The following is a 22,738-nucleotide window of genomic DNA, read 5'->3' as shown; positions in this document are numbered from 1 at the left end:
ATTGTAATTATGGCAAAGCAGCTGACAATTGACAGAGAACTTTCCTTTCTTACCTGAAGAAATTTAGATGAATACTTCCTATCCACATATTCGTGAAAGTGCTTTAGGACAAAGATTAGCACTCAACATTTATGCAACATCTCATGAAAGAGAAGTATGATAGAGTAAGATGATTTGGTTTTAAATTCTAAGACAAAAATATGGTAAATAGAAATTAAGACCTAAAATCAGTACCCTGAAAGACCATTTTCATACTAATTTCTTTGTTTGAGATAAGAAAGGCAGAATATTCCAGTATTTTCTCCAGATATATAATAAGAAGAACTGTGTTTAAATTATGACTCTGTCTTCCATTGTAGAAACTTAGGTAAGTCATTTAAATTCTATGAGTATCAATTCTTTCCTTTATCAAATGAAGAGTTTAGACAATATGGAATCTCTAGTATATACTAGGTCCAAATATATGTGTGTGTGTGTATACATTTTAAATAATTTTATAGTACAGTGTTTTTTGAATAAAATAATTATAATCTATCAGTTTTCCATGATCTTTAAGTATTCATGGCAATATCAGCTCATATGATTGCCCATACTTTCTTGGGGAAATATGAATTTTTTCTACAAAAGAACTCAAAGTTTTTTTAGATTCAATAAGACCAATCTAATATAATATATAAAGATTTTTTCCCATATTTTATTCCACCTAATGCTCCTCTCCTTTCCCTTTTTTACTACCTAATAGCATAAATATTCTTTATCCTAAAACTTTATCAAAATTTTTCAAGGAGGAATTTTTACAAATCAAGTATTTCATGTCATATATACCTTTTTCTCATTGATAAACAGCAGATATTTTTCCTTGTCATTTAAATCAAGTGTATATATATATATATATGTGTGTGTGTGTGTGTGTGTGTGTGTGTGTATGTGCATATATATATATAGTATTTATACTTTTTAAGACATTATAAAAGGGTCTAGGAACAAGTAAAGAAAATTCAACTTAACAAATTCTTCATAGAACACTGAGCTGAGTCCCAAGAATGGAGGCAGGGATAGGGAGAAAAAAACATATCCTGTCTGCATGGATATGGAGGGGACTTCACTCAGGGAAAGTAAATAAGATAGCATACACAGATTGCAAAAATATGCAATAATACATAAGCTTATTAGAGAAGTTCAAAATACTGCATGATATCTTAGTGGCAATTGACATTTGATTGCTTTGTTCTTTGTAATCTTTGTGACATCCAAATTAATTTTTTTTATTTTTATTTTAAACCCTTAACTTCTGTGCATTGGCTCCTAGGCAGAAGAGTGGTAAGGGTAGGCAATGGGGGTCTAGTGACTTGCCCAGGGTCACATAGCTTGGAAGTGTCTGAGGCCAGATTTGAACCTAGGACCTCCCATCTCTAGGCCTGACTCTCAATCCACTGAGCTACCCCGCTGCCCCTCCAAATTAATTTTTGTCACAATAAATGACACTGTTTGGTATACTCAACTTTTTTTAAAAAAACTACTTGGACCTGTTATTATGCTACATTGCCTCGAGGTGGTGGTATTGTACCACAAGCATGTAGTTTTACCAGGGAATTATAAACCATGAAGAGGTTTAACTGTACTCAGTGGATTAAGTCTGAGATTTTTATTCCTATTTCTAGGCACAAAAAGTATCAATTTATTTTTAAAAGCTATTTAAGTGGCTTCATGTAGGAAGATAGAGAATATTTTGAGTATTTTTTAAAACATAGAAATAATCACTGAAAAGTAATTTATTAACCTCTTCAATCTTCATCTTTTGTCAGTGACTAATCCTAAATTTCTTAGAGTATGAGTTGCATGGGTTTTTTGTAACTCTAGTCTCACACCACATCTTGCATCCAGTAAGACTTAATAAATGCTTGCTGACTAATTTCATTTCTAATGTTAAAAAATAGATTTTGATCTACATAAAATCTAGAGCTAGATAGAACCTTGGAGATCATTAGGGAAATTCTCTCATATTACAGAGGGAAATCTGAAGCTTGAGGTGATTTAGTGACTAGCCCTAAGTTTACACAGCTAGTAAAATGAAAGACAGATTTGAAATTAGGTCCTTTTGCTCAAAGTTTTATGTCCTTTACATTAAGCCCATGAGAAGTCCTTCTTGTTGCTACCCCTTTAAACATATATATTTAAGTCCAGTTTCTAACCTTGGAATTTGCAAAAGATTTTCCTTATTAATGGAAAGAATGATTTATCGTTTTTGCCTACCTGGGGAAAGAGTTAGTGAAAGCTTTGGAGAATAGAGCTTTTGGTTTACTTTTGACTTCTATCTTCAAGAAAAGGGCATGAGGAGGACAGCTGGGGGGCTCAGTGGATTGAAAGCCAGGCCTATAGATGGGAGGTCTTAAGTTCAAATCTGACCTCAGACACTTCCCAGCTGTGTGACCCTGAGCAAGTCACTTAACACCCATTGCCTAGCCCTTACCACTCTTCTGCCTTGAAATCAATACACAGTACTGATTCTGAGATGGAAGGTATGGGTTTAAAAAAAAAAAAGTAGGTTCCATGTCTTATCCATCTTTTATCCAAAATGTCTTGCACTTGGGAAATTCCCTCCACTAAAGCATTTTGATAACAGCTTTTTAGACATGTCTTAGAAAAATTGCTTGAGGCACAAAGAGGCTAAATTACTCAGAAGCACAGAGAGATTGCCCAGGATTATAAAATTAGGTATGATTTGAATCATCCTGGCATCTTTGGTCTCCAAGTCCAATAGTCTACCATATTGTTTCTTATTAAGCATATAGCATAATATGTGTCTCATATTATTGAATTAAATTGAGTTGCATTATTTAATTAAACTAATTGGAGATGTGTTCATTATTGCCATGCAATAAAGTTTTTTTTTTTAAATGTCAGTTACTGAGGGTACGCCATCTTTTAAAAATATAATGTAAGTTTTTGAGAGATTCAAAATAGCACTGGATTCCTGACAAGCTCAATTTCTATTTCCTCTTCTGTACTATTCTGGTTAATATCACAAAACTTTTGGAATATTAATTCAATCATATAAAAGTACTCTTACATTAATGACATACAGGGGTAACTTCTAATCCAATATCACTTTTATTATTCTCTGGACTGACTGATCTCTAGATTGGAATCAGATTATTTAGATGTGATTAGAGCAATAGAATAGTTTAAAATTAAATTTCTTTTATTCTTCCTCCCTTCTTCTATTTCTCTCCAAATAGGCTTGCCCCAATGCTAATGGAAGATTATTGCAGTACCAATATAGACTTGCCAGGTTTCCACAGACTCAGAATAAAGTAATTTTTATTTGTCTGGATTGCTCCCCAGAACAATTGGTAAATTCCATAAAGGAAACTTTCTTGTTGAAGTTGGTCATTGCGAAAAAGTAATTTTCTTTGTACTTTGCACATGAACAAAACTGAACCAGAGTATGATTGCTACTTCTACTGAATTGGAATGCACTAAATAAAAGTGAATATTCAGTTAGAACTTGATAATAAAAAATTAAATAATTTCATAGGTAAAATTTTACCTATAGTGTCTCCTTCTTCTTCTTCTTCTTCAGAGTTAGCATCCAGAGGCCAAGGAGCAAGGCTAATCAGTAAGAAGACTGCAGCCATAAGCCAATGCCCTTTCTTCATCTTGGTGATCATTTCTGAAAAATGTATTTAGTAAAAAATAATATTTAATAAAGCATATGTCTACAGAATATGATTGTAAACTACTTAAACACTTCATACATAGTCAATATGATTCAAACTTCAAATATACTGATAACATAATTTTAGCAAAACATTTCAGATTTCTTTTACATGTGCCTCAAAATACAATGTAAACATAATATTCAACCATACTATATATTGAATATATATCATTTCTACTAATCATGGTGAGTGGGAAAGGTCCTTAGTGGTCATTTAGGTAGACCTAATCTTATAGTTAAGAAACTAAGTCCTAGAGAGATGGATGTTGTTTATTCTTGTTGTTGCTTTGATTTGCTCTGTTTTTCTAAGGTCATGAAGATAGTTACTGGAGAAACCTGAACTAGAAAACAATTACCTAGAATTCTCAGCTTGTGACTTTTATATAACAACACTTCTGACAGTTCATAATATTGAAGCCCGAGCAAATGTTTTTCACTTGAGTTCAGTTAAATATTTTTTGAGTGTTTTGTGATTTCATGGATTGATTATTCCCTGTGCTTCAATAAAAAAATAGTTAACATTCTTCAGCTATCATTTAAAACAAAGAAAATGATATACATATTACTGGTAAAAGTTTCTCATTTCAAACCTTTTCTTTTTTTCCCTGTTTCTTTTTATACTATTTCTATTTTTTCTATTTAATCTAAAATTTTCTATTTCTTTTCATTATTTCCTCTAATTTTCAACTTAAAAAATTATTCTGAAGAGAGATTTTACTTTCAATATATTTTTCTGACTTTTCCAACCTTCAAACATTAAAGTTTAGTCATTATCTTTTCATTTACTCCACTTCCATTTCCCATTTCCTAATCATACTTTCAATAAGTTGGCTGACATGCAGCATACTACCAAAGGAAAATGGCCTAGGATCCTGAGTGGCCCCCTTCATCAGTTCTTTCATGTTACTCATGAATTGTTGGTTTAAAGCCAAATTCCCTGTGAAGTTGAAGTCAGGTGACAACCTGTCATGTCAATGCTGCAATAAAATGCTGACTTAAGCTTCAAAATGGGAAAATGTTTTTTTCTTATTTCATTGAAAAACAAAATCCATAAATAAATGTATTTATATGGAAAATGATTAGACTCCTTTGACCTAAGTGTGAATGTAGGATTAACGATGAATTAGGAGGTAGCAGGGAAGGTCAGAAGGGACTTCAAGTCCATTTTCATCTAGAGTTCTATAATATTCAGAAAGGTAAAAGAATAGAAACATAATCAGGTAGTTTTTACAAGTTGAAGCAGATGTTCCATCTAGAGAAATTTAGAGGGTTGGCCCTTCATTTTTGTCTATGCATGTTTAAACTTCAATACACTTCAGTGTAGCAATCTTGGCCATGTAAATAATGAAAACAATAATTATACCATTCCTTTGATAACTTTCATTAGACAACACTAATGTGATGAATCAACTATTTCTCCCAGAGAAGGGTCAGCAAAAGTCTCCCTATTTTGTAGGAAGGAACTGTGCATTGACTTAGATGTAGCAAACACCACTGCTGGATCTAAGTCTCAAAGAAATTTTTTAAAAAGGAAAAAGGAACTATATGTAAAAAAAAATTATACCAATCCTTTTTGTGTGATAAAGAATTGAGAATTGAAAGCATACTTATTGATTGGAAAATGAATGAATAAGTTGTGACATATGACTGTGAGGGAGTATTTTTATACTATAAGAAATGATGAGGGGATGGTTTTAGAAAGAAAAAAAAAACAGGGAAGACCTCTATGAACTGATAGAAAATGAAGTGGGCATATCCAGAGATTATTATACATAGTAACAGCAATATTGTAATGATGATCAACTGTGAAATAATTGGCTACTCAGATCAATATCCATTAAATTCCAAAGGGCTCATAATAAAATTGCTAAACTCATAGAGAGAAAGAACTGATGAGCTCTGAGTATAAAATATAGTAAAGCTTTCTCATTTTCTTTATTTTTCTTCCTATTTTGTGCAATATATATGATTTGCATGATTTTGCATGTGGGATTCAGAGCATATTGCTTGTCTTTTCAGTAGGCAGGGTAATATAAACCTTATCTTCTATGACAGGGGTTGGCAACGTATGGCTCTCGAGCCATATCTGGCTCTTTTGAGGGCCAGATATGGTTCTTTCTGCAGGAGCCATAAAGTCAATTTGTTTTCAGGCGCTGTTACAGGAGTGTGCACTGTTATAGGAGCGCACACTGTGAGCACTGTATGGCTCTCATGAAATTAGATTTTTAAAAATGTGGCGTTTATGGCTCTCATAGCCAAAAAGGTTGCCAACCCCTGTTCTATGAGGTTCTATTTCTTTTTGTTCATTAATTTTTCTTCTATCTATAATCTATTAGGCATGTCCTTCCATGTTTCTCTAATTTGTTTATGATGTGACATTTTTATCTGTGTATTTTTATTATGGCAAGAGGGGCAAAGTATTGATTTATATTAATTTTCCACCACTGCTGTACAATTTCTTCAGCAGTTTTTGTCAGATAGTGAGTTCTTATCTGAGTGGCTAGAGATTTTTTGTTGATCAGTTATAGGGTAATTGATAGATTGCTTCATTAAGTTGAAACATTGTTGAATTTTCCAATTTATTAACCAATACTGAATTTGAAAATTACTGCTTTATGGTATAATTTGAAATCTGGCACTGTTAAGCCATCTTTGTTTCCAATTCTTTTCATTAATTCCTTTAAAATTCTTGACTTTTGCCACCGTAAGACTTTTGTTATTATTATTTGTTTTATTCTTAGCAAGTCACTTAACCACCCATTGCCTAGTTATTACTATACTTTTACCTTAGAGAAATACATAGTATTAAATCTTGGATGGATGATAAGTTGTTTTTTTAATATTATATTAAAGCCCAAATTAACATACCTTATAAATATTAAGATCAACAAATTCTCAAATATCTTCTGAATATTTACTATACATTGTGTTCTGGGTTCTGTTCATTATAGCTTAAAAGATACAGCTCTTCTTTACAAAAGAGCCTGCAATCTAAAGAAATGTTTTGTGTAAACAAAGGAATCAGACAAAGTATTGTCAAATAAATATCAATTTTAAAACATCCTAATGTGGAGACTTCTGGGGGTGGAGCCAAGATGGCAGAGTAATCCTCAGGAGCTCTGTGCCATGATGAGAATCCTCTCTGATCAAGATTAAAATACTGCCACAAAGCAAATACAAGAGTGAAAGAATGAACAAAGAGACAGAATGAAACAACTTTCAAAAAAAAGAATAACACAAAAGGTAGGCGATAAACATCTGGGGAATTGGGGTGAGAGGAGAGGAGATCCAGCAAGGAAATCATAGAAAAAATTACGGATTTCATTAAAGAGAATGACAATGAGTAGACATTATATCAAAACCTATGGCATAGAGCCAAAGCAGTACTCAGGGGAAAATTTTTATCTCTGAATGCCTATAGAAATAAAATTGAGAGGGAGGAGATCAATGAATTGGACTTGCCACTTAAAAAAGTAGAAAAAAGAACAAATTAAAAATATGTAGATAAAAACTAAATTGGAAATCCTAAAAATTAAAGGTAAAATTAATAAAAGTGAAAGTAAAAGAACTACTTAACTAATAAATAAGTCTAGGAGCTGGTACTTTCAACAAACAAATAAGATAGATAAAGTACTGATCAATATTATAAAAAAATTAAGAAGAGAATCAAATTAAGAATATCAAAGATGAAAAGGGTAATCTCACCTCTAATGAAGAAGAAATTAAGATAATTATTAAGAAATATTTTGTCCAGTTATGTGGCAATAAATATGACAATCTAGATGAAATGGGTGAAAATCAAAAAAATATATAAATTGCCTGGATTAACAAAAGAGGAAATAGAATACATAAAAAATCCTATATCAGAAAAAGAAATTGAACAAGCCATCAAAGAACTTCCTAAGAAAAAATTCCCAGGGCCAGATTGGATCACAAGTGAATTCTATCAAACATTTAAAGAAAAACCAATCCTAACACTATACAAACTATTTGACAAAATAAGCAAAGAAGGAATCTTACCAAATTCTTTTTATGACACAAATATGGTAATGATACCCAAGCCAGGAATACCAAAAAGAAAGAAAGAAAACTACACAGCAATCTCCTTGATAAACGTAGACGCAAAAAAGACTATAGCAAGTTATTCCAAGGATTATCCACTATTAGCAGGTGGGATTTATACTGGAAATTCAAGGATGGTTTAATATTAGGTAAACCATCCATATAATTGACCATATTAATAACCAAAGGAACAGAAATCACATGATTATCTCAATAAATTCAGAAAAAGTCTCTGACAAAATACAACACCCATTCCCACTGAAAACACTAGAAAACTATAGGAATAGAAGGGTCTTTCCTCAAATTAAAGTAAGCAATGAGGAAACTAAAGTATCACTCTTTGTAGATGATATGGACTTAAAGAATATTCGAAAATCAACTGAAAGAGGTGGAAATAATTAACAACTTTAGTAAAGTTACAGGGTACAAGATAAACCCACATAAAACATTAGCATTTCTATATATTTTCAACACAACTCAGCATCAGGAGTTAGAAAGAGAAATTCCATTTAAAATCACTCTAAACAATATAAAATATTGAGGAATTTATCAACCAAGACAAATACAGGAATTATATGAACACAACTACAAAACACTTTTCACACAATTAAAACTAGATCTAAATAACTGGAAAAAATTAATCGTTTATGGGTGGGATAAGGTAACATAATAAAATGACAATCCTAGCCAAATAAATCTACTTATTCAGTGCCATCCCTATCAAACTACTAAAAAACTTTTTTTATAGAATTAGAAAAAATATAACAACTTTCATTTGGAAGAACAAGAGATCAAGAATATCAAGGGAAATAATGAAGAAAAAATGTGAAGGATAGGAGCTTAGCAGTACCAGAACTTAAACTATATGATAAAGCCATGCTAAACAATATGGTACTGGCTAAGAGACAGAAGGGTGGATCAATGGAATAGACTAGGGGTAAATGACCTCAGCAAGATAGTGTTTTTGATAAATCCAAGGATCCCAGCATTTGGGACAAGAATTTTTTATTTGACAAAACTGCTAGGAAAATTGGAAAACAGTATGGAAAAAATTAGGCTTAGATCCACATCTTACACTATACCAAGATATATTCAAAATGGATAAATTACTTTAAAGCATACTATTTCCTCACTTGCATACAAGATACACTGATAGTATATCAAAGAATATGAACCAAAAAAAAAAGAACTCTATACTGCCTTGCATATAACAGATGCATAATCAATATCTGTTAAATGAATAGAGAGAATATCTACTTATTCTATAATTTTAAGTCTAAATAGATATTCTGAAACTCTATGCCAGTCAGCATTCATGTATGTGCCCTTTCTGTGTTCCTCAGACTATAAAAGGAGTGAGAGAAAAGGACTAGTCTCAAATATTTGAAGGCAATTATTGGTACAATTGTCCTAGAAAAGTTACGATTTTTCTTGACTTCTAATATCCTTGGCTTAGAAAAAGTCTCATTATTTCTTTAGAAAATGGAAGGCTGATGGATGAAACATAGTCATTCATAGACATGTAAAGGAAACTAAATTATCTATATGAGAGGAAATTTTCAAGGAGAATATCAAGGGTAAACTAGTCAGAGAAAAAAATGAAATGGTCAGTGACATTCAAGTATTAGATTTTCTAAAGAGCAGTCACCAAAACTCTAAGCTGAGACTCCCAGATTTCACTTTCTAACCTATCTTGCCACCTTCTACTACTGCTATCACTAATAAACAACTAACGTTCATTACTTTCCATATTCCTCTTGCATAATCCCCTTGAAGAACCCCTGACCCCCGGATCCTTATTCTTTCATGCCCATTTCCTCAGCCCTTCTCATGAACCTTTTCCTTTGTGGTATATACTTTGAAATTGTTAGTCCATAATGAATAAACTTCCCTTCATCCTAGACTTCATCTCATTCTCCATCCATTTACCTTTAGTCATATAGACTTAGTTTTTCCCAGAGGACACTTTGTCGCTGTTGTCTACTTCAACTCTGGGGTGCATTTTCTCATACTCTGTTGTGAGTAAATTACTGGAGGCGGGTTGGTAATAAGAAGGCTGCTAAACCTCACGTGGCCTGACAGGCTCTGTTGACTGAGTCTGCCAAGTAGGCACTGGAAATCACAGGCACTGGATGAATCTGGGCAAGTGGGTGAAGTGTTTGCCAGGTGGTTACCCAGTGTGTCAGGGACCCCAAGCCTATGGAGATCGGCTTAGCCACGCCTCTGCCCACAGTGGCACCCAATAGATACTCTGTGACTGAAGCTTTTGCTTCATTTGCCTTCAAGGCCCTTCGGGAATCTGGTTTCCAGGCCTTGGGATCAAGCCCGGATTTCCCTTCGCTGAGGGTTAATTAGATCTACCTGTACTGAACTAGGGGATCAGAGCAAATTACTAACTGCATTAGGTTACTTTTCCTATCTTATCCTCTCTCTTATTTCCTTATTTTTTCTTCCTCTTCTTATTTGTAAATAAATTTCCATAAAAGTCATTTTAACTTAAAGTTAATCTTTAATTGGAGACTGATAATTGTTAATCCCCTGGCAACCAATCTTTTAATATTTACCCAATCAAAACCCCTTTTTACTCCTTACAGTATTAAATTATCATTTCCCTGAATTATGCATCCAGTCCTAGTCCTACCTACCCTTCTGTGAAATGCCCTTATTTTTCTTAAGAATATCACCATTTTTTAAAGTCTCCTGTGTTTGTAACTTTGGTATTACTCTTACATTTTGCTCTCTCCCTAAATATTTAACTGGTGACCAAATATTGTCAATATCTGTAACATTTGACAGCTTCTTTTTACTTATACAGTCACTGACCTAATTCATGCCCTCAGCACCTCTTGCTTGAGTTATTGAAATTATGTCCTCTTTGATGTTCTTGCCTCCTCTCTCCTTGATTCAATACCTTCTCCACAACTCTGATCATGCCACTTCCCTACTCAGTAAACTTCATGGGCTTTCTATTGACTTTAGATAAAATAGAAAGCAGCAGGTAAGAACCATGCTTTATGTTCTGATGAAGAGACCTAGATCTCATAGGTTTACCTGGACATCCTCTGATAGTTATGTTGTCATACCTATGTCAAATGTTTTTACTTCATAGCCATGTCTTCTCTTTTTCCTCAGTCTAATTTTAGTAGTTTCTTCCCATTCATCCAACATGAAGTCTCTCTGCCACATTGTAGAGGAATCACTAACAGCCCCTCAAGCTTCCAGGCTACTCTCAAAGTCAATCTATGCCAGCTTTCTGATGATTAACTGAACTGTTTTGTCATAAAATTTGGTCAGATGACAGAATTACTTTTTGGTTTTGACCACACTTTTGCCTTTTGTAATGACTGATCCTCTTTCATTACAGGGCTTGACTTAGCTTATCCTTGAAATTATGATTTTCCCACACCAACAAATGTTGCAATACTTTTTAGTCATTGAAATGTACTTTTTAAAAATTATAATTTTTCATGTTTCTTTAGAAATACTATTCATTCTTATAAACCACTATATTAAAACTATAACAAATGAGAATAATGACATATGTGAATATATGAAATCCATCATAGAAGTGACAGAAAATTGACTAAAGGTGGGGAAACCATTCTACCATATGGTTTCATGTGGTCAAGGTCAGATGTTCTGAATTACTTTAATTTCAGTAGAAGCACACACACACACACACACACACACACACACACACACACACACATTGATGTCACAGGATACAACCATACCAAATAATTCCCACATTATTTTATGATACAATATAGAAAATTATCATATACACAGGAGAGGTTAGAATAGCCTTTTTTATTGTTTCTTATTGTAGAGATTATAAAAATCACAAAATCACTGATTTCAAAGGATTTTCTACAGTATTAAATTATTAAATTAAATTTCTGATTAAATTAAAGTTCTGATTTCAAAGGATTTTCTAGGGAAAGTTTCATGGAGCAGGTGGCATTTGAGCTGGCTTTTGAAGCAGTCAACAGGATGGATGAAATGGTAGGTCACAGGGGAGAGAATGTTCCAGGATGGGGGAATATCATTCACAAGAGCATAAAATTAGGAGAGGTCAGAACAAGTTCAAGATAAAGTGAATAATCCATCTTGGCTGGAGCACAAAATATAAAAAAGAGAAACACAAAGAAATATGGAGGGACAGGCAGGGTGAAGCCAAAGAGCACAAGATGACTGATTAAGGAATTTTTATTTCATCCAGTAGGAAATGCAGAGGAGCCTCTGGAGGATTTTGTGTGACATGACCAGAACTTTGCATCAGAAAGACAACTTTGTCAGTAATGTGAAGGGGGATTGTGTGAAGGAAAGTGTCAATGTAAATATGTAAATATGTATGTAGTCAAATTTTCCTATTTGAAATTCTTTCCATTCACTCCATACTATCTAAACTGAAATAGAAAGATGCAGAGGAAAGATTGAGGGACATGGTAAGCCCAGTGGTCTCTCACTGACTGCTGCATGATAAAGCACTTACTTTTTTGTGACTTAGTTTCATCATTTGTAAAATGTGGATCATAACAGCTACAGCAAGTTTTCTCATAGTTTTCTTGTAAAGATCAAAAGACTTAACTATATTTACCATGAAATACTCAATATACTTTGAAAAGGGAACAATAAGAGATGCCATCTGGCATTTTTTTGGACTTTGAAGTTTTCAAGAATTGCAAATATAGTTAAACTATAGTAGTAATCATAATGGTAGTACTAATTTACTATCATTACGATTACTATTATTACTACAATTACATAGAATAGACAAACTTTGGGAGGAAAAAGAGAGGAAAAAAGTAAATATCCAGATCCTTTTTCTACTGAGAAAAAAAAATACTAATCATCTTATTTTCTTTTTGGTATATATTAGTTTTCTCCACTCAGAATTGCTTGATCTTCTTGACATGGGCATTGTGCAGAGATGGCAGGGACCCTGTACCCTTAACTCAGGCAGGCTATGAACAGGGAAATTCCCCTCCCCCTTCCAGTCCTTGTGACTCCCAAGGCAAAGACCATTATCCTTGGACTTCCTTTAGGTTGAGATTGACAAAGAGATACATCTTTGGGCCACACCTTGATAGCCTAAGCCCAGAGGATCTCAGGCAGACCCCCCACCCATCTAATGCCTGAGTGAGAGAAGTCAAGTCCACACTATTGTAAAGAATATAAAAACTGCTGAACTGGAACATTCAGGGAGCAATTTCCAGAGTTGCTCCACTCATGCTGCCAGTGCTGTGTCCTGGGAGCAACCCCATCTTCAGGGTTGTTCCACTTATGCTGTCTTGCTGGCCATTAATCCCGTCTTACTAATAAATCTTTCTTTTTACTTTTAAGCTAAGTTTGGAGTCCTTTCATTCTTGAGAAAGGATTCCTTCCCAAACCCAGGGAATCATCATTTGCACACCCATAACATTCTCACCTGCCTACTGAAATGTGGCTGCCTATTTTGGTCCTCTGCTTTTGTGCCATGAGGTCCACTCTTATTTTTAATAATAAAGTAGCTAGCAGTTATGTACTACATTGTGGTTTACAAAGCACCTTACAAATATAATCCCCTTTGATACTCAGAACAACCCTGTGAATTTGATGATATTATTATGCCAGTTTTATAGAGGAGGAAACTGAGGCATCAGAAGTTAAAGGATCTGCCCAAGGTCACAATCTAGTAAGTATCTGAAGCTGCATTTGAGGGTAGGACTTGTGGGCTTAAGGTGCAAGGTTCTTATCCCCGATTCCACTTATCTACCTTTATTAAATATCAGAACAAAACAAACAAAAGAAATAGAAAATACAGTTGAAGGATAAGTGGCTGTATACCTTGAGGTTATAGTGGTAGTCAGTCATTCTGTTGAGTTGAAATTCATTACCTTGTGAACAATATTGTCCATGGAGTTTTCTCAGTAAAGATCTTGAAGTGGTTTTCCACCTCCTTTTATTCTCTAGTGGATTAAGGCAAACAGAGATGAAGTGACTTGCCCAGGGTCACATAGCTAGTGAGTGTCTGAGGTCTGATTTGCACTCAATTCTTCCTCACTAAAGATCAAGGTCTCTATCCACTGAGAAATCTAGCTTGTTTCCTAGTCAGGAGATCTGGCTTCAAATCCTGCCTCTGAAACTTCTTTGCCCTGTGAATTTGCAAAAGGCAATTAACTTTCCTAGGACTTCATTTTATCACCTCTCCAATGAGGATCTGAAATAGATTTCTTCTAATACCTCTTTCTGTTTTCTCTTACCTTAATCATATGAACATAAAAGTGATACCTCAGGAGAGGAAGTGAGAAAAGAAAGGATTACTATATAGGTTGTACCTGAATAAAATTTAAAACAAAAAGCAACTAACACTCTGCATTTCTTTTCTTTGACATATCCATATTTTCCTTGTTATTTTTGTACTCCTCAGTTTGCGTTTTTAAACTACTAATTTCTTGAGCAGTTTGTAGAAATGGAATTTTCCCAAAAACGAACCAACCCTCCCCCCCCCCCAGTGGCGTGTCTGCTAAACCCACACTTCCCACCAAGTTAGTTGGAAAACCCTAGTTTAGAGGTTAGAATTACATCACTAGTACAAGAGGAACAATATCAGTGAGAAGTTTGGACATTGTTTTTTCCTCTGGGGGAAAACTCCATTATATAAAGGGGTGGAGCAGGGAGAGACATTGTGGGAATGCAAACTTTTGGGCCATTTCCCAAGGGCAACTTTAGTCTGTCAGTGTACATCTGCCACATTCCAAATTCTAACAAGTCAATACAGAGCTTTCTTTATCTTTTTATTAACTTTCTCTGCAATTACACATTCCTAAGACTTTGTGTCATCCCTTCAGCCTTATTTTGGTTTAAGAAGGATTTTACAGTGACATCAATACAAAAAAAGAGCCAAAGTATCCTGTCTTATTTTAAAGGATATCGTAGAAGTAGAAATGTATTTCACATGATAAAATTTTAATTTTCAGAACAATGACTGATTGATTCATATTTTAGGATTTTGTTTTTAAGGAAGCTCTTATTAAAAAAGAATTATTATTATTATTATTATTTTGTATCTAGGGCTCAAACCAAGACTGGAGCACTTAGCCTTGCCCCACTCTGATGTGCATAATATCTGTGATCTGGATCAAACCCACTAAAATTAGCCCCTCCTTCAAACCTGGCACCCACCTTGTTCTTGGGAGATCACTATATCCATGCTGCACTTTACACATTGGAACAGCTTAATCCTGTGCAGCTCAGAATTGTAGAGCTCAAATTTAGCCTCACTGGTAGCTGGGATTACAAGCATGTGACAACATGCTTGCTTAAAAAGAAGATTTATTGAGAAACTTTGTTTAAACATTATTAACTAAAACTTTTATGTAGGTCATATGAATCAAAGCTCATTTCAGAAGAATCTTGAGAATAAAAAAAACAGAATATGTGTTGTTTTCTGTCTGATTTTCTATTTTGGAGATATTGGTTAGGCAGTTATTAGATAAAGATTTTTCTTAGTAAGGGGCATGCTTCTATGCTAATTCACAACTCATTATTAGAATGATTTTTCATCATCCTCATCTTTAACCTTGTTAGTTCAATGTTGAGTCTGGGATTCTGCAAATGTTTTCTACTATCTTTGAAAGCAAAGTGCTAGTTCAAAGGAGGCATGAAAACAATATGATATTTTGCCTATTGTTAATAATATTTCCCTATCCCTTTGTTGATATATCTATTTTAAAAAACTTTAGAGCAGTTGAACTCTGGCTCACACTTCAGCTTATTTCATATGATAGTGGATTGGTTTGCCTAGTCCATGGAGCCTCCTGCAGCTGGGCTTAGATGACAGAAGTTCACACATAGCCAAAGACTGGCTATTTATAATAAAACAAGTTAAAACAGCGGCTCATCTAAGTTTGGGCTTCAACAATCACTTGAGCTCACTTTGTTTCTCCTCCATGGAGAATGGGAAACACAAGAGGAGCTCTTATAAAGGCCCTGGAGTTGAAAAGGACAAATTCCTTTTGAATTTCAGCCATATTTAGAGGATTAAAAACTACAATCTACTCAAATACTCAGCATTGATTTCTCTTATGTAAATTACCTCAGACTCTAGTTTATAGCTCTTTTCTGCTATTGCCAAAAAGAGAGAGGTAACATTTTAAGTAAGTCATTTTTTAAAAGGCTTATTGGTGCAAACTATTGAAGACTTCACTTTAAATAAAGTGACTAAATTAAATTTACTTTGATTTTATAATTTGTTATAAGCAGTGATTAAATTGCTCTCAGATTATAGCTTTTTCACCATCATTACATCTGTATTGTCCAGTCCATACCTTTTTTCAGGATCACCAACCAAGTTAACTTCTTATGAAAATAATTCAGCACCTGCCCTCCTAGTCCTTTTAGTCAAACTATACCTTCAAAATTAGTGACTTCAATAAACAAATTAAGTTTCTCCAATCACCCTACTAGTTTCAAGCTCATCTACCTCCTCAATTCTCATAACCTCAGTCAAATGTAGGGATGGTCATAATCTTCATCTCATCAAGTACCCATAAGTAGACTATCTGCCAGATCCAGAATTCTGGAATTTAGTTATTTTTCTGGGTAGAGGATTCTGTGTAGATAATCACCTCTAAACTCTTTCCAAACTCAAAACTTGTATTTTCACTCAACTGCTGAATGACATTACTGAGATGAAAATAATGTTCTGAAACTAAACAACTAGTTCAATTTTCATTTTTATTCTCCCCAAAACATTTCCCTCCTCCTAACTTATCTCAGGACTCCTGCCTTTCCAAGTCTCCCTTTGAATCTCTCTTCTAAACTCTGTTTTTTCATCTTCAGCATGGTCTCCAGACTTCCCATGATATGGTATACTCCCAGGCTATCACTACTTTCTGGCTTAATCTTCTTCTCTTCATAATGTGTCTGTATGTGTGAGATCAGTTCAGCTCCTCACCGTCCTATAACATTTTATCTCTTGTCTGCTTATCCTATTGACTAAGACACTGTAGGAAACCCGATCTCCTCCACTCTTACTCCTCAAAAGCTGAAATCTATTGGAGAAAGCATATCAACTAAGCTGACTGGGCCTGTCTACTACAAATCTGTTACCTTATTTCATCTGCAGGACAATCATTTTAATCTTTATCAACTGATTATTATTTTCATCCATAGTGACTGTTCCAGATTTTCTCTTTTCAAGATGTTTATTTCTTGCCATTCTTTTCCCTTTTGGCATATACTACAGAGGTCTTCCATTATGACCTATATCCTCTCCAAATGTAATCCTTTTATGTAATTTCCCCATTTCTCCCATTTTCTCCAATCTCTATGGATTAGGAAAGTGGGATAAGCAGTAGGGTTGACCTAATTAAAGAGAGGGATAAAGTGACCCTTCCTTGCCAAGTTATTCTCTTGATCCTAATTTATTCCCCTCTGCATAAACCTTTGATTCCTGCCTCTTCTCTTTTTGTATCTTTTTAAGTCTCCAATTTCTCCTTAAACATTTGCTTTTTCCCTGATGTCTACAAAGATGTCCTGGTCTCTCCTATCCTTAAAACAAATTTCCCTACTACTTTCCAGAAGAATGCCATTCTTCAAGTCAACCAGATTTACAATCTTTCAGTCATCTGAGTCTTCTCATATTCCCTCATCCCACATATCCAATCAATTGCCATCCCTTATTGTTTCTACAGCCATAACATCTCTCACAACTGCCCCTTTCTCTCTATTTATATCAGCTGTTCCCAAACTTTCTTGGCCTACCGCCCCCTTTCCAGAAAAAAAAATATTATTTAGAGCCCCCTGTCACATACTGCCACTGCCCCCTTACAGTTATTCACCACCTCTAAATGCACCTGTGGCCATCACCGCCCCTCTCCCTGGATTGCTGCAGCACCCACCAGGGGTGGGTGGCACCCACTTTGGGAATAACTGATTTATACAAACACTAATCTAGTTCAATATTTCATCAACTTGAATAAATTATCGCAATAGATAACAATTAGCCTTTTTTTTCTCATGGCTTTCCCCTCTCTAAACCATCTTCTAACAGTTATTTTCCTAAGCATAAGTCTGACTATGTTATTATCCTAATATCTAAATTCTAAATGGTTCTCTATTTGGGAGCATTGTGGGGATGGTAAACGTTTTTCCTAATCCACTGATTGAATATTCAGCTCCTTTTCTCACCACAATTCAATTTCATAGATTATTTATGTATGTATATATAATATTCCTTCTATACCTAAACAACATTATTTATAGTTTATCTAACAAAAATAAAAGTTAAGTCTGAGGATGATATAGACTTCTTTTTCTTTTAATGTCTAAAAATGTTCCAAACTTACTAATTATAATCCTAGAAGTGTAAAATGAATTAACTCACCTCTTCATCATAATATTAACCCCTCCTACTCTTGCATATTCTTTCCCCCTTTTCCTTTCATCCTTTCTCTTCCTCCTCCTCCTTTTTTTTAATCTTAGTCTTCCTCTTGCATCTTCTCCACTAATTATTTGGCACTATACCTAGGGAATTTGACATAATCTTTTTTTTAACTAAGATAATTTTGAAATAAAACTATTACAGACACTTCAAGTCAAATAATAAATACTTACATTTAGTGCTAAGAAAAAGATTTGACCTTTCAGGGATATTTACAAGCATGAGTAATCTATGGGATTTGAAATTCAGAGTGACATCACTTTCCTAGTTAATTATCAAAGGTTTCTTGAAATAGCAAGAACTTTTGAAATGTAGGAAAGAGAAGAGCTTGGTAAACTGAGGGAAAAGTGAATTCCTTTGAGCCAACCTATACAATTTGAGAAAAGTTGGACTGATTAGAATTTTATATTTAGCTTTACTGGACATGCTTTTGCTTGACCAGAACTATGTAACCTTTCAGTTGTTAAGATTCCAAGAAATGCTCAGAAAACATAAGGAATACATGAATTCATTCTTCCCTACCTAGAACAGGCCTTTAAAGCAGTGTCAATGAAAAAAAAAAACAACAAACTATATATGATTATAATCTATTAAACTTCTAAATAATCTCATCATTCATGTAGACATATTTCCCATAAATTCCTTATTAGGAAACAAGCACAGGGAAATTGATACCTGTAATTTTAGGGCATGTGTAAGGAAAAATTATGATATTTCGAAGTTATTGCTGAGACAGATGTTTTAATGAATAATTTCCAACGACTAAAATTTTCCCGGAATCATGTATCACAGAGAAGGAATTTATTTCTTAATAAGTCAATTGACCAATTAACTGTTTTTGATTAAGTCTATATAATAAGGTGAATGAGTCATGAGATCATTTTTTACTTCTTTTAAACTGGCCTTTTTTCACACAATGTTTATTAGCCTCAACTGATTATGTGGAAAATAATGAAAAGAGCAATAACTAACAAGAATAATATAGAATATTATATATATATATATATATATATATTTCTCTTTAATGTTCACACAATGCCTTACATATATTATGCCAGATGATATACTATGAGTCAGCAAAGTATTATGAAACGATTATTGGATTTGGCATCAGAGGGAACTAGGCTGAGAACCTGACTCTGCTACTAATATATTGGAGTCTACCTATTTTGAGGTCCTGGATTTAAATTCTGCCTTCAATTCTTAATTCTTGGATGGCCATGGGCAAGTCACTTACACCCCAACTCTGCCACATACCCAAGTTTCTTTACCTATTAAATGAAATGATTTGAATGACTATCCTCTGAGATTCCTTTGGTTCCTAAATCTATGATACTAAGTCAACTATTACTACATAGAGACTAGGCAGTTAACTCTAAGGTAATGTACTGTAAAAGTGAAATTTGGGAATGCCATCTAAAAGTGTATATATTTCTATGGACAAGGGAAATGTATCAAAACTACATTTCCCGTGATCCAACATGGTCCAACTGGTTTCCGTTTCCGGGTCTTTGGGCTTGGGAAGGCCTACGACTTGACCCAGGGAAGAGCTTAAATCTCCTGGGTTAGGAGGGAGTGATCTCTTTGCCAGTAGGCTCTCTTTGCCAGTAGGCTCTCTTGGCTAGCAGACTCAGAGACCGTAATGGAGGTGGCAGTTTTGAATGCTTACAAGCGCGTGGTCTGATAACTTTATCTATAAACATGGCTTTAATTAAATTACTAATTTATATTATTATACCAGCCTTTATCATTTTTCATATTTATAGTACCTATATAATTCCGTGATTTTTTTTTAGGAGTGCTATTAGGCAATAAATATCTCCACGTTTGTCATGTTGTGAAAGAAGACAATGTCACTTATATAGGAAAAGACACGTATGAAGGAGATAAATTGAAAAATGGCATGTATAAATCTGCATTCAGACTTCATCATTTCCTTCTATGGTGGTGAATACCTTTTTTTCATTATGAGTCTCTTGGTGTTGCATTGGATTCTTGCATTGCTGTTAGTGAAGTTATTTACAGTTGATCATCATGCATTATTGCATACAATGTTCTTCTGGTTCTGTTCACTTTCCATCACTTCATATAATTCTTTTTAATTTTTTTTAGTTTTCTTTTTATCATCATAGTCATCATTTATTATGCCACAATAGTTTCTGTTTAAAATCATACACCACAACTTGTTCAATTATTTCTTAACTGATAGATATCTCTTCAGTTATTTTTTTTGCCACCACAAAAAGAACTACTATAAATATCTTTTTAGAAATGATTCCTTTTCCATTATCTTTGAGTTCTTTCAGATAAAGACCTGGTAGTGCTATTGTTGGGTTAAAGGGTATGTACAATTTTATGGTCTTTTAGACAAGGTTTCAAATTGCTCTCCAGAATGGTTATATCAGTTCACATCTACACCTACAATGTGTTAGTGTGAAAATTTTCCCACATCCTTTCCAACATTTATAATTTTTATTTTCTGTCATATTAGTCAATCTGATAAGTGTGAGGTGGTACTTCAGAGATGTTTTAAGTTGTATTTCTCTAATTAATAGTGATTTGAAACATTTTTTTCAAGACTTCCTGCTTTAAATGTTTTTATTGTAGACAGCATGTTGTAGAATTGTGGCTTTTAAATCACTCTACTGTCCTCTGCCATTTTCTGGGTGAGTTCATCCCATTCACATTCAACTTATGACTGCTAATTTTGTGTTTCCCCACTTCTTATTTCCCCCATGTTTATCTTTCTCTCTCTGTTCACAGATGTTTTCCTTTTGACTACCACTTCTGTTCACTTTTCCTTTTGTCTATCCTTGCCTTAACCACACCCCACCCCACTTCTTACTTCCCTATTGGACAAGATAGATTTCTATAGCCAACTAAGTGTGGTTTTTATTCCTACTTTGAGGAATTTGAAATTTGGGATTTCTTTCAGAAAGTGATTGGTAGATTCTTTCAATTTCTATTCCCCCCTCCTTTTGTTTAATAACATCGAGGCAGCTCTCCTTAATAATTATTTCAAATATGGTGGCCAGACTCTTTTTTTGATCATTTCTTTCAGGAAGTCCAGTGTTTCTTAGGTTGTCATTCCTAGGTCTCTTTAAAAGGTTAGTTATCAGATTTTCTCCTATTTCTTTATATTTTTGAATTTGTTTTATTGTTTGCTGATGTCTTATGGAATCATTTGCTTCCGTTTGTTCAATCTTAAACCTCTTATTTGTTTGTTTGTTTTCCGTTGTTCTTTTGGAACTCTTCTAGAACAGTGATGGGCAAACTTTTTTAAGGGGGGCCCAAAGGAAAGGAAATACTCATCTGTCAGTTTGTTTCTAAGGCAACTGTTTTGAAGTTTTGTTGTTTCATTGTATTGTATCCTACTCATTGTATTTGTCAGATTAGGAATAATGTTGCGGGGGGGGGGGGGCTGGATAGAACATTTCAGGCCCCCTTCCCCCATCTGGCCTGGGGACCATAGTTTGCCCATCACTGTTCTATAAGATCATTCTGAGTCTGATATTCTTTTATATTTTCATTTTTTGTATTTCTATCTTCTTCTGAGCTTGCATTTCTGTCATCTTTGTTGCTAAAATAATTTTTCAGTGTCAGGCTTTTTCTTTGTCTTTTGCTCTTTTGGGGTTTGCAAAGGGGGCTTTTTAAAGATTTTGCTTATGTTTTAGCTTAATTTTTTCCTAAGGTGCAGGGATTAATGTCCCTGTCTTGTATTTTATAGTCTGTTTTGGTGCCTGAGTTTGATTTGGCTGCATCTCAGGTCCCAGGTTGAACACTTTGCTAAAGGGGCCTGGCTAGTCTGCTATGGCGCTGCTTGCAGGAATTTCATCCATATTCCAGTTGTGCTGGATAACATTGGATTCAGACCTCTCCCACTGGACCTTGTTGGGCTGAATTCTTCCCTCAGCTGCCTGTGTTGGATCACAAGAGGACTCTGCTAAGGCTGAATTGTGCTGGGCTAAAGTTCTATATTTCCTTGGTTTCCACTGTTTCCCTGCTAAGGCTGGACTAAATTGGTTGTGCTCTTTTCCTTGCTGCTTGCACTGTATTAAACCTAAAGTCTTCCCCATCATGCTAGACCAAATTCTTTTCTCATACCTCAGTGAGATGGTTCCTCCTTACTGTCCCTCAAGCCTGGATCTAAATACTCTTTTGCACCCTCTTCTCTTGGTTCTACTACTTCAGAAAGTGTTTTGAAGCATTTGGGGCTTTTTGGTCATCTGGAGGTGGTTATGGTGAGCTGTGACTGTTTTTCACTCTGTCATCTTAGCTCTAGCACCATCTTTCATTCTCTTTTCCTTTGGTCAGGTTGTTTCCCTATCACTTCTGTCCAGGTTAGCCATTAGCAGAACTAATATGTAATATTAGATCTATTACACATATCAACTTGATAGTTCATGAGTGCCTCATTCTCTGAACTTCATTTAACAATCAGGTATGTGTATAATTAGTTTTAGAATTAAAAGGATACTAATAGAAGAAGGAAATGGTAAACTAATTCAGTATCTTTGCCAAGATAA

At 34.4% G+C, this 22,738-nt stretch overlaps 1 protein-coding gene across 5 annotated transcripts in view; it reads right to left on the bottom strand.

The window, feature by feature from the left end:
* The window catches only part of TFPI (tissue factor pathway inhibitor), an 87,374-nt gene that overhangs the window by 40,574 nt on the left and 24,062 nt on the right, over positions 1 to 22,738 (bottom strand). For all 5 annotated transcript variants that reach the window (XM_044669717.1, XM_044669719.1, XM_044669718.1 and 2 more), the window contains exon 2: positions 3,551 to 3,673. In XM_044669717.1, coding sequence (XP_044525652.1) covers positions 3,551 to 3,671 — 121 coding nt within the window. In that variant the 5' untranslated portion in view covers positions 3,672 to 3,673. The remainder of the gene's footprint in view (positions 1 to 3,550; positions 3,674 to 22,738) is intronic.

This window comes from Gracilinanus agilis, chromosome 3 (assembly GCF_016433145.1).
Source record: "Gracilinanus agilis isolate LMUSP501 chromosome 3, AgileGrace, whole genome shotgun sequence".
Classification (NCBI taxonomy): Eukaryota; Metazoa; Chordata; class Mammalia; order Didelphimorphia; family Didelphidae; genus Gracilinanus; species Gracilinanus agilis.
The sequence above is the reverse complement of the archived record's forward strand: the minus strand, read 5'-3'. Positions and strand labels throughout refer to the sequence as shown.